The following is a 13334-nucleotide window of genomic DNA, read 5'->3' as shown; positions in this document are numbered from 1 at the left end:
GTGCTCCCACCAGTGTTAGCACAGATTCTGGCGTCAATTTCACTTGTGTCCACTTGTTCAAGCGATAGTTCAGTATTTTCGCCGCTAGGCACCTTTTTTTTTCTTCCAGATTTACGTTGGACTGATTGAACACACAAATCGTAGTTTGTATGCATGATACATTTCTATTTTCCGCGCCTCTCAACGCAACAACTTGTGTCTGTCTATGCGACTGACCTTGCCTGTTGCAGATCTCCAACACGAGCTAAGTGCTAACCTACGAGTTCAGCGTTAGCGAGCTAAGCTAATTGTTTGTGTGTGCGAGTTTACTCAATGTTCACTGTTCCTCGACTCGTCCTGGGTTTTTTTTTCTTGAGTTCGTGATGGAAGATGAAGCTTTTACTGACATCAATGGCAAATCCATCTCCCTGGACTGCCACAGTCACTCTGGTCTCTGCAGGGAGTTCACTGTCAGCTCCCCTAAAGTGTCTATCGGTAAGGTGATGGTGTACACCTGCTCTGTTTGGCTGTCAGCCTACGCCGTCTTCTTCTTCACGGAGGTACGACTAATGACATGCAGACTCCTATGTGATGAATATTGTAAATACTGAAAAAAAGCAAAGCGCAACAGATATATTACTTATAGTTTGAATAGCATATTTTCTCATACTACAGATTTTGGTAAAATTAACTTATGCACAACTTACAAATCTATAATTTAACTTGTATTGTCTCAGTAGACCTTTTGCCCAGCTCCAGTGTTAATAGTAGCTCCATGCAATGTACAGCTGACAAAGTACTCTACTTTCTCATTTAATGTGATTTCATTTTACTCTGGAGGTAAGTTACAACTATGAGGCTACAGATAAGTTACTATGCAGATTGACTATTTACTCAAAATAGTACCTTACATGTGCCATGGTTATACCAAGTGCAACATGTGATGTGTGAGTGAATCTTTCTGTGATCATAAATAAGTAATAAGTAATATGACTCTGACATGAACTACTCTGCACAGAGATCTTTTACCGTTTCTTCTGGTAGATTTCGATGCCAGTCCTTCATTACTTTCACTTCAGTAGTGTAAAGTGTTTTTTTTATTGCTACTGCACTTACACAAGTTAAATCTTATTCCAGTAGAGGTCAAACCAGCCTAGGATACTTTCAATGAACAGCATATTTGACTCTCCCTGTGATGTGTACATTTAAATATTAATAATGTATATCAACAGACATACTGTATAATTGTTTTACTTTGAGATTGGATATAATGATTCATGTTAGCATGTACTACATGGTCAGATCTGCTTGTGACTGTCTTCCTCTTCCTTGCAGAACACTGCCGTGCTGTCCTGTGCTATATTTGTCACCCTGGTTGGCATGATGCTTCACATCCACTTTGTGAAAGTGGACCATGAGTCCTTGCTTGTCATCGGCTCTTTAGGCATTCAGGTGTCCTCCAGCTACGCCTCAGGCCGAGAGACCACAACATTCATTGAAATGGGCAAGATCAAGGACATTGTCATCAACGAAGCTATTTACATGGTGAATAAAGAAACAAAATTATATATTGCATGTTTTGTATGGAACTTAAGTGTTGCTTTGGGAAGATGAGTGAATTAATGTCTTATCCTGAATTTCAGCATCAAATCATCTATTACCTGTGTGTGCTGTTGAAGGACCCGTCAGAAGCTGATGCAGTGTCAAGTGTTGTGCCTTTGTTTCAGGTGAGGTCAAATGCAAGGTGTGCACATTTCATCTTGAGCAACTGCTTTTCAAAAGAAAGTTACTTTTTTTTAAAGTTGCTTTTCCTCTTCATCGTTCACCTCTGGCTTTTTTGTACACACACTAACATGTTTCTAATGAACTCCCTGTCTTCATTTTTCAGAGTTCAAAGCCCAGGCTGAACTGCTTGGTGAAGGTTTACAAAAGCTGTCAGGAGATTCTTTCAAAGTGCTGATGGCACAAAGTGCTGCTTATCCATTAGTGATGTCTCTGGTTAGGCAGCATGCTTTTAATATTTCTTAGCGTAAGCACTGTTCTTTTTAATGGTTAAACACAGACTTTAGATAGATTTTCTTTTATATTGGTCAATTTTGATTAATTTTTAGTGTTTTGTTTTCATAATTTCTCCTTTTTTCACTTTTATGAACATCCGGTCTGCTGGCCAATATTATTAATTCATGTTTTTAAGTTCTACTTTGTTATGTAGCTACTGAGAAAAGAAATTAGAGTACTTAAAGTAAAAACCTTAAAGAGCCAAACCTTTGTCTGACATTGAACTAAAAGATAGAAATGTCCTTTGATAACTTACTTATTTATGTATTTATTGGTTTAGATTAAAATGTACTTATTATTTCACTTTCTGCTGGATTTGATACTGATATTTGATTCCCTGACTGTATTTTTCATAAAAACAAACAACTCTAATAAAACATTCCAAAGTCAACATTGCTCCTTATTTATTTGTTATCTCAAGTGGTTGTGCATGTTCTGGCTGAATCCTTTTGAAGAGCTTTACTGGGTATACCCAATAGGGGGCAGCATTACTCTTACTGAAGCTTATTGGAAAATAGATGAATGAATCAGTTCAGACAAAAATCACTGCAAATGTACAGCTGATATTTACTTTCTTATTCACAGCAAAGTTGTCCTTGAATATCCCCTGTACGTTCAGGAAAGCTTTATTAAAGTTACTGGAGATGTGTATCACTAAAGTGTAAGATGAGCTCTACAACAGGTTTCTAAATAAAACTCCACCTGTCTTCATAACTACGTAAACCCTCATCGCTGAGAGCCTCTTGGTCACGTTTACCTCGTGTTGTTTTTAATCCTACTTTTGTCTGTTGATACACCAAACCTGTTTTCAGAAAAGTTACCCAGGGTTGCCTCACACCAATAATGTGACAGTAATCAAAGTGTGTGCAGAGCTTTTTTAGAATGTATGATGAAGTCATTGACAGTCTAAGTGATGACCAGATGCTATTTTTAATTAAACCTTAATAATTATTCTAATTTTAATTTACCATCTCACTTTAAGAGGTGCAATAGAAAAAAAGATTGTCTCAGTTAAGTTCTTGGAAGTATATTTTTGATAATTATATGGAAATTAGCCAAAGAAATTGACCAATGAACATTTTTCCAATGCTTAATTTAAAGCATTTTGTAACATTATTAGTTATTGAAAACATACAATATAAATTAGTGTGAATGAAAGGAGTGGAAAATGTTCCTCCTTCAGATACCTCATGGCTGTTACCAAAGAATTACGCTTTAGTTGAACGTTTAAGTGGTCTCATATTCCACAGTTTAAAGTTTAGAGCACTTCCTTTGGCCTTTGCCCGCCCTCCAGGCCTTATCATTTCCATCCATTTTAAATGTTGATGGCCAGCTGCAGCTCCGCGTCAGACCTGTGTGTGAACTCTATGCTCTACAGGCCAACAAAATAAGCAGAGGGGTGTGACTTTCACGGGGCGAAGCGTGAAGAGTGGCCCTCTGACAGGATAATAGTCCCTCCTGGAGGTGTGAAACAGTCGGGAACCCAGCAGAGGTGAAAAAAGCTGGGAGTGACACCTCAGGGCTTCTGAATAGGCCTCATAAAGCAGCAGCCCCCCTGAGTGTAAATCATAGGTGGTAGTGTGGAGGTTTGGCAGGCCTAAAACACAGTAAAGACTTCTTTAGCCACAGGTGTAGACGGTTAATTACCCATGTGTATAATCAGCCTGTAATTGCACATTAACTTTTGTGCTTCATCCCTAGTTCATTTGTGACTTGTTTAATCTTTCAAAGTTAGTAACACTGAACACCAGTAGCCTGTTGTGTTTCACTATTTTTTTTATGAAAAATGTAAATAGCATTATTACAGTTTTCTGTTTTTTGCACATTGGTGGTGTAAACCGTGTGTGAAATCCCTTCATGTGTTTTAGGTGTAAGAACGTCATGGTTTGATGGGAGTGGAGGGGTTGGAGCCCTGCTGAGTTGGGGAGTTGCCCCTTTACCTCCTGCAGTACACAATCACACCCATACACAAATGGGCACTTATTCATTTGGGGGAAGTAAGCTTGACCACTTTCTTGCAGAGCATTAGACGAGAAGCCCGTTTAGTGCTCACAATGTAAATACAAAGCAGCTGTCAGCATCAAGCTAGCCTGGCTAGCATCATGGCTGGAGAAGCAGCTTACCTGGCTTTGTAAGAAGGTAACACAATCCACATTCTAGCACCTCTTACAATCAGGTTGACATGCTATAACTTTTTAATGAAGTCTAAACAAATCAAAGGAATGCAGTCAATTGACAGTTTTTGTCTTTGGTTGCCTTTCAACAACTCCAAGTCAAAAAGTCCAGAACAAAAGCGATTAAAAACCATCATATTATAATTGCAATTTTAAAGTATTAAACAAAGGAGGTATAACTGATTGATTGGTGTGGTATTGTCAATTTCTTAAGCTTTCAATAAAGCCAGACTAGCTTTTTCTATAGCTCTTCACATGCACAATACAGGGTGAGTGGCATGTGTGAACTAAAACGGATTAAAAAAAATTACTGCAAAAGAAATTGTACTTTTTCCTGGCGGCCACCGAGTAAAAGTTTGTGTTAAGTTGTGTATGTGTGAACATAGCACAAAATACTCAGGAAAAATCACTGCAAGGGAGGGAAGGGAAGGGTTGGGTGGGGAGGTCATGCGTTCGTTAAGACCATAAATGCACAAAAGTACACATGTGAATAAGCAACTCAGGAAGATTTTCAGCGGCGGGTTGTCCTGAAATGTTCTACAAGTGTGCAGGAGTGCGTGTGTGAAAGCTTTGACTGTGCTTTTTATGTAGTTAGTCTACACAAACCCAATAGAGTATCCATTGTCTGATCAATTTCACACCAGGAAGTGAATAATTATCCAAAAATGTTAAAGTAAGTACAATATAAACAGTTTACAAATTTACTCCCAGTTTCACAAAAAAGTCCAACGAAATGAATATAATAGGATTTGCACCAGGATGGTTTATAGAAATAAAAAGATTTTCATAAAATGCAGTAATTATTGTTGCATTGTGTCTGTGTGATTATTCTTTTGTTCCTGGCAAACACATGTAACAGGCAGAAAAAGGTCATGGTATTGTTGGTAATGTGACAGTTGATCCCCTCTTCCTACCAGCCCACACAGGCAGGTGTAACATGATGTCTGTTTGGATTTGAATCTTTGAAAAAAAACGAAGGAAAAAAGCTGTCTGCCTACGTCAGAAGGAGTTTTACCGGTCACTTCACTCTGCCTCTACTGAGCATGTACACAGTGTCGTGTCACATGGAAGAGTCGCTTCCTGTTGAATATGCTGTTTCATACACACTTGCAAGCTGTTGTCTCTGTGGACTCGTACAGTAGAGCAGGTTATTTTCTGAAGAAAGTGGAGAAAAAAAAAAAAGTAATTATTTTTGAATGAATGGCATGGTTACAAATAGAGACTGCATATCAGTTTACCTGGACTGTTTGTCATTGGATCTTACCTTTGAGGTTCTAACTGTAGAACTTCATTCTCTGCCATAACGCTGAAACTGTAAATGTGGATCTTTGTTTAGGATGCATCTTGTAAGTCAGGCGAATACAGTGTATCATGGAGAGACAGAGATAACAAAACTTAAAAGAAACTGTCTACTGTATTAAATTTAAAAACTTTTTTTTTTTTTTTAAATAAACAACTATCATATAATAATAATATATAATTTTAAGATATGCAAATGTACAGAAAATCATCATGTTCCACACCGCACAGTGCAAACTGGATTGTATTCACATTAATGTCAACACAAGTGCAGATAAAAGTGAGCAGCAGACTGGAGGATAAGCCTGGTCGGCTGCATGGCATTGCAGAACCGGTCTTGGCACAAAGGAGCACTTATCAAACTCTCTTTTTCTAACACAATACACTGACGAAAAGCTGCCTCGCTAACTCAGCTCATCATGAAAAAAAAAGAAGTTTAGAATCCATTATTCTTTTCTGATTGGTCGTTGGTCTTTTCAGCAACAAACGTGCACATACTCTGCTTCACTGTATTTTCATATTGTCTGTGTGATCGTCCACTCTAAAAAAAAACGTCCCGCTGTCTCCTATTCAAATGGTCAACTGCTACAATGTGTCCTTACATCGGAGCTGGGGTAAATGTCAAAATTCTTCTCTTTTCCCTATAAACTTTAAATAAATGTCTTTGTATCTGAGGAATATTCACTTAAGTACGGTAGTAGTTAAGTATATGTTGTATATAGATGTATATACATACATGTAACCTCTTAGTGCTGTGACTAAAGGCACTAACTGTGTCTTGCTTTAGATGTGATTTATTTTTTTCTCCTTGGGGGAAGATGTGTGCTTATTTCCTAAGAGATTAGTTTCCTCCCTGGACAGGGAAGTCCGGTGCCGTCCTCCCTCTGCCTTCTCCCAGGCGTAAATGTTGAACTAAATTGTCGTTGCATTCAAAGTTGCTAATACTGTCTTTTTTATCATCTGCCAGTCAGTTTAAATGCAAATGGTGTTTCAAAAAGTACAATGAAACAAATGAAAGAGACTCATCCAGGGCCACACCTTTGCAGCGTCACCTGCTAGATGTGAGTTAAGTGAGACAGACTTCTCGTCAGACCAGCTGACAACAGATAAGAGACCTAGGAGCCTGCTCTACAGGTCTGTCCGGGGCGCTGACAGCAGTGAGCTATGGCTGCAAACACACATCCGTTTTCTTTGTTTGTCTTCAGAGGAAAGAGCCAGTCCATTGAAACAAATGTGTGAATGGGCATGTAGTTTTGTGTCGGCAGGTTAAACTTCTATATTAAAATCCTCTGGCCTTATAATAATTGTGCTTTTATTAGTCTGAATATAAGTAATTTGATTATTCATTATACTGGGTCTGTTCATTACAGGCTTTATTCCCCCTCCTTTATAAGTCATATACTGCTTCCCTTTCAGTGGTGCCTCATTGTCTGTGACTGGTGATTGAGTCTGTTAAGGTAACACATAACATAACACCGACTTATAGCAATCTAGTGTACGTTTTTGCGCATCAAATATCATTCTGAGGCAGATCTTAAACAAATTACTTGTCCGTGTCCTACACTGTTGTTTGGCGATTATCTTAAACTTTTTATTCATGCTTTTCTGAATTTATGCTAAGGCTGAAATGCATTAGGTGGTACTGCTGGGTTAAAGCTTGTTTTTCATACGCGGAGAATTGAAAAGACTGTAAACAGTGAATTTCCAAAAGGTACGTTATGTATAGGCTAATATTTAACACTAAAACAACATATTTGTTAGCCTATTAGCTACCAACAGACAACAGTTTACGTTACCATTCAGCTACTACTTAGCTGACTAATGTTAGCTAGGAAATCCCAGAATGCTAAAATCATTCTTTGCTAGTATAATAGAATACACTTCTGTAGAAGGGAGTAAATTAGAAGCTAAAAGTAATGTTAGCAAGGACTTGAATGCTTACTTTAGCTGTTGTCTAGCTAACATAATTACTATCTAGCTCCATAATATAAGCGCAAGTGGCGGACAAAATTGTCATTTGGTCGAGATGATTACCTGGGGCCTGCATTGTTGTGTTAGCAGGCTAATGATAGCACACTTTGGTTAACTCATAGCTTCATATTGCACATAAATTGACACGGCGGGGACCGAGATCAAAACACACTTAGTGGACATCCAAATAAGCAGTGAGTAGACTATGATATATTCTTTTCTCTAATCCTTGAGTAAAACAGCTTTATATGCAAGGCCGTCCCGTCCATGTAAACATGGTGTAAACGCGGCCCAACAACAGTACAGCTGGCGTGACTCAGGCTTCTCACTTATTGCACTCAGTCATGACTCAGAGACATTTATATGGGACTTTTGACGGGATGATGAAATATGTTGTTTTGTCTTATAGCCTATGTTGCTGTCCCTCCAGATTTTCATGGCAATTTCTCAGTATATGGTAACTATATGGTCTCTCAGACTTTTGGTCTACAAGAAACCTGGAACACAGTTATTTCGTTGAAAGACAATGGTTACCTTTTTTGTATGATGAATTGTGATTCATCCAAATACTAAGAACTCTCCCTAAACAACAACATATGTAATATTTACAGTCTATGGTAATGACAGTGCTCTCTTCTTCATGTCAGATAAAAGACTTGCATAGTTATATGTGTGTCACTGATAAGTACAGGACAGATGCTCAATAATGATCTCTTGCAGACATGTGAATTTTGAGCATGCTATGTCACTTGATCGGAAATGCCCCCATTGTAACCACATAGCAATGCCACGCGCTCCACACGCAACGTGACATCACTTGAAACAGACAATCGAAAGGATGAGTGAGCATGGATTAAAATACAGTCAGGATTTAGATCAGAGAGATTGTATTATTGGACTGTGACCTGAGTTCTTTTAAAAATATGAATTCCTCATTTGTTCCTACATTAAGGTAACAAAAAAAAAAAAGATCCTCTATTTTAAAATGCAACAAAATGAAAATCTGCTTTTGTGCCTTTAAGAACATATCTCTCCAAAGTAAAACTGAAGAAATTACCAATCTTCCAGAAGAAGAAGAAAAACAATGACTTAAGCGATACAGGGGTTTAACATGAAATGACTTAAAATGGCTATAATCGGATTAAATTGTTATCTGAGATGTACTTAGAGTCAATGGTGAGGGTCACATTTACTGGAAAATAACTGAAGTGGTTTGTCCTGCAGGCTGTGTCATTGTTAAGACTCTTGGGAAGCCCCCAGGGTTAGTTTCTGTTTAATCATAAACACGAAATCTGCACTGTCCCAAAACATGTACCTGAAATTACTTCAAACCTCATGTCAGAAAAGTATTTTACAATAGAAGGTGCTGAGTGCTTTTCATACATTCTCATATTTTAGTTATTTTAGAACTTAAACACAGAAAAATGGAATTAACTAAATTGTGTATTATTATGGCTAGAGAAGCCCCAACTCTTTAAAAAGTTGGTTGGATCCTCTCTATATCAATGATCTCCATATACAGAAGAAAACTGCTTCCTTCTGTTCGCATTGTGTTTCTCTAATCTTTTGTTCATATGTCCAACTACAATTACTATTGACATGTTCGTTGATATGTAAAAGCCAAGGTTGTAATTATAGCAGGTCTGCTTTGTCCACCCCTTCAGAGTCTTTCTTTTTACATCATGTCTTCCTGTCTCTCCTGTCTGACAGGGATAGTCACCTTCTGTGAAATTTGTTTTTGAACAAACCACTCAGGAAGATTTCAGGGGCAGCCCGGTCGAAACTTTCTTGAAATATTCAGTAGTGCTTAATTGAAAACGGTTGATAACTCATCTGCTTTGAGGATAAGCGTTATTCACAATAAGGCACGTAGCTGACTTGATTGACAGGCGGGTGCGATGCCAGTATGTCAAGAGTCTTAAAAAACCGCCTCAGCTCCAGCTCTAAGGTTGTCATTAGGTTGACTGAAAGTTTGGGTCAGACAGCATTTCCAGCGTGGCGACCGCCATCGATGGGACTCCAAAGCCCCCTGCAGAAAAGATGGGTGACATCACTCAGCTTTCATGCATTAATATTTACTGCAATTAAATGATAAATCTGTCACTCACACACACACACAGACACACTTGTTTAATGGTGACACAAACAGGCTGAGTAAGGCGATTTACTGCGCTCTGAGTAACCGGACAGCAACCAGTCACTCTCTGCTGAACAAGTCCAGACACACCTTATCACTGTGTCAGAAACTACACTGAAACCAACAATATCTTTTGTCATTATCCCTTTTGACTACGTCATGTCTTGGCAAAAAGTCAGACGGATCATTGTTTTATGTTTTTGGGGCAGTGTATGTACACGTTTGTATGTGTACTTACTTTACAGCAGTGCTTCTATTATGTATGTATTATTTCATTATGTATGTGTATACTAGCTGTATGTGTTGGTGCATGTAAGAGTGTGTACGTGGGACAATATTGGTTTTGTTGACTTGCATCATGCCCTCACTTGCTTCACTGCCACCATGTGTGCTGTGTGGATGTCACAACAACCCCCTGCCCCCCTCCTCTCTCCTCTCTCTTCAACCCCCAGCCAATGTCACTGTGAGAACACCTCTCCCCTTTGATTCCCAGACCTGAACACACCCAATATACAGACTCACAACCAATCACATCACACACTTCATCATATGTAAATGACACTCTGTTTTCTCTCATGAACATGGATAACTGTCACTTTACAAAAGTGTGAATAAAAAAACAAACTGACATTGTTAAATTGTAACGCTCTAGCCTAGCGCTTTACGATAAATGTATAGTTTGTAAAACACCCCACACAGGCAATTCTTCAGAATCATAATTTTATTTATTTGTAATGTTAGTTGTGTGGACACACATAATGAGAAGGTAAACAGATGGCATACACCAATGCATTTCATTTTATGCTAAGATAATAATATTAAAGCAAGGCTTATTTTCAGTTACTGTCCCTGGATGGCTCTCCTTTATTTAAAAAATTTTTACAAATTAACACTAAATAAACAAAACAGTCAAAAACACAACCCCTCTGAACTTCTACTTGGGCTAAGGTCACAAAAGAAAACAGTGTTTGGGGAAAAAAAACATTCTCCAAATCTACGATCTTGTATCTCACACATGATAATGTTGTCGAGCTGTTTCACTCCCCAAGACCCTCTTGACTCCTCACAACATGGAGCGTCTTTGAATTCAAATCAGCAGGAAGGTGTTACGATCAAACAGATATCACTACTGCTCTGTATTCTGTGGAGATAAAAACAGACGTTCACTGGGGATCTTACAGAGAATTGTGGTTTGCAGATGTGTTCTGCAGGGTGTGTGTAGATAAGATTGTGACACCTCCGGTGAGTAAACCAGCACTCAGAGTTTAGTCAGATTGCCTTTTTTCATCTCCGAAGAAAGCTTGTACTTACACAACAATTGATAGATGATTTCCCAATTAACATCAACTTGAACTGTGTGTACAAATGGGTGAACAACAGGTGGAGAAATTGTATTCACACATTAAAAATAGTGAAAAAGGAACACCATTTTGAATGAAAGAAAGAAAGTCTATTATCAAGAACACCAAAAAAACAGTTCAGCATTATTATCTTTGCGTACTGTTATGAGACTGTTTTATGTACTGCCTGTTCATGTGTTTTTTATTCACCTCTACTGAGTATTTGATAAACACTGCACATTGGGGCAACACATGATTGTGTATAGGTGTTAGTGTTGTCTTCTTTTTAGCAATATCATGTTCAATATCTGTCATGTTCATGGCTTGTTATATATTAACTTGCCTTCACTGCCTGCCTAGTTGGGATCATACAGGTATTTATTATTGAACAAATAATGTGTGCTTAAAGATCTAAATAAACTAACAACAACAACTAAATGACTGGGAGTGCAAGAGAAGTTGTCACTAAAAATGATTTGTGTGGTGAGTAACAATCAAAAAGGGATTGGACTTTGAAACAAAAAGGAACTCCTTCAATATTTTTTTTTTGTTAAAATGTTTAAACTGAAACAACGTTTTTAAGACAGCTTTATTTCATAGCAATAACATTCAGTTTTACAAATCTCTGTTGATATTATACCTGTGTCACATACATTTGGCTGAATAATTTTATTTACATCTATGCCTGTATTACTATTCATACTGATACTCTACTGTGTTGCTGTGTCTTTATTTCATTTTATTTTAAATTTGATTTAACCTTTATATAATGTGGTAATGAACCCATTGAGATCGAGATCTCTTTCACTGGGTGACCTGCAAGACAGCAGCAGCACACATCCTAATAAACATATCATGAGAAAGAGAAAAGTTCACAGACAATAAGTGAAGAGCAACAACAATTAAAATGTGCTAACTGTTTCTCAGATAAAATGCAGAAGTCTTCTTTTTCCAGTGTTTGAGGTGTGTGTGTGTGTGTGTGTGTGTGTGTGTGTGTGTGTGTGTGTGTGTGTGTGTGTGTGTGTGTGTGTGTGTGTGTTTTGAGTGCATTTTCTCTTTTGTGCATCCACTTTCCAGTACATTTGGAATAATAAACTTAACCCAACAAATGAAAGTCATGAATGTGAATTCAGTGAAAGCACATGAAAGCTGCAGACACATCAGAGCAGTCTTCACACATCATTTCAGTGAGCTGAAGAGAGTCACTAATGTCCTGCATGTCTGTGGGTCGTCAGAGTGACAACGAGCGCTGACTGTTTGAAGTGTTAATAATCTCGTCGTTCCCTCAGTGCTAAGAGCGATCTTCGGTCGTCTCATCTTGAAAGCTGCATGTACTTTGGCTGTGCACAGCTTTGATCATTGTCACTCAGAAGTCATTATGTGCATGATGACTGCAGATTGAGATAAAGCCAAAAAAAAAACAGACAACATGCAGAAAAGAAGAAGTGTATCTGATAATGACCCAGGTGTATTTAAAGTGCCCTGCAAGATGTGCAAAGGTTTCTGATTACAAACTGCTGTTGACTTTGCAAGTGTCTGAGGCTGTTTGCATATTACCCTCCCCGTGAATGATTCGACTGCATGAATGACGAGCGACAGATTAACAGTGGCAAGCTGAATCTGCTAACTGTGGGACAGAAATAATCGTTGTTGCCTGCAGGCATAGTCACAGCCAGGAACTGGAGCGATTCCCACTGGCTTTGCTTGACACCGAAACTGACAGTTTATGTTTTGACAGGTTTTTTTCTTAATCAACAGACCTGTGCACTTGATGTGATTGGCAGCTTTTGTCATGCAAATGTATTCTTTGAGGAAATTACATGAGAAATATTGAAATAGCAACCATGTGCAATTTTAACCTTTTTTTAGTTAAACATGTTTTACAGCTGTATGTTGTAAATACTACATTGCTTATCATTAAATGGAGAAGGTCTTTCAATTTGTTATGTTTTTTAGTTTTTTCTTCCGTGCTAATTCAAATCTAATTGTTACACAAGATTCTCACACACACATGCAGATAGTTATTAATTGAAAAGACAATAACAACAAATTGCAACAGGTAGTTTGTCTCTGTGTAAAAGTGAAGCTGCAAAGTCTCCTCCAAAACAAAAGTGTCCAAACTGCCAAATTCAAAAGCGAAGGAACAACAATAGTGAGCCAATTGGTTTTATCTGCAGCCAGACAGACCTGTCTGTGCACCTGCTGATTCCCAGGCCTCATTGCCAAATCTTCGATTATAGTGAAACCCAGCGAGAGTGAAACTGGCCCTGAGCCAGAGGAGGACCTGGTTGACTACTCAGTCCTGACACATTTGCGAACGAGCAGGGGTTCCTGGGAGGAGGACCAGCCCTGTGCGAGGATAAGAGAGAAAAAAAG

The 13334-nt window shown here is 38.3% G+C and overlaps 1 protein-coding gene across 1 annotated transcript; it reads left to right on the top strand.

The window, feature by feature from the left end:
- The first annotated feature begins 41 nt into the window (after positions 1-41).
- pigh (phosphatidylinositol glycan anchor biosynthesis, class H) lies at positions 42-2428 on the top strand. Its single transcript, XM_020632428.3, has 4 exons — positions 42-539; positions 1315-1524; positions 1623-1706; positions 1868-2428. Exons 1-4 carry the CDS (start codon positions 363-365, stop codon positions 1937-1939), a joined length of 543 nt encoding a protein of 180 aa, XP_020488084.1. The 5' UTR covers positions 42-362; the 3' UTR covers positions 1940-2428.
- The last annotated feature ends 10906 nt before the right edge of the window (positions 2429-13334 follow it).

Source organism: Labrus bergylta, chromosome 15 (assembly GCF_963930695.1).
Source record: "Labrus bergylta chromosome 15, fLabBer1.1, whole genome shotgun sequence".
NCBI lineage: Eukaryota > Metazoa > Chordata > Actinopteri > Labriformes > Labridae > Labrus > Labrus bergylta.
The sequence above is the reverse complement of the archived record's forward strand: the minus strand, read 5'-3'. Positions and strand labels throughout refer to the sequence as shown.

What these genes read in the sequence shown, in the direction of transcription:
- pigh (XM_020632428.3), top strand. Translation starts at nt 363, where the DNA reads ATGGAAGATGAAGCTTTTACTGACATCAATGGCAAATCCATCTCCCTG. An exon ending in CCGTCTTCTTCTTCACGGAG is followed by an intron (nt 540 to 1,314) that starts GTACGACTAATG and finishes TCTTCCTTGCAG; the next exon opens with AACACTGCCGTGCTGTCCTG. An exon ending in TCAACGAAGCTATTTACATG is followed by an intron (nt 1,525 to 1,622) that starts GTGAATAAAGAA and finishes CCTGAATTTCAG; the next exon opens with CATCAAATCATCTATTACCT.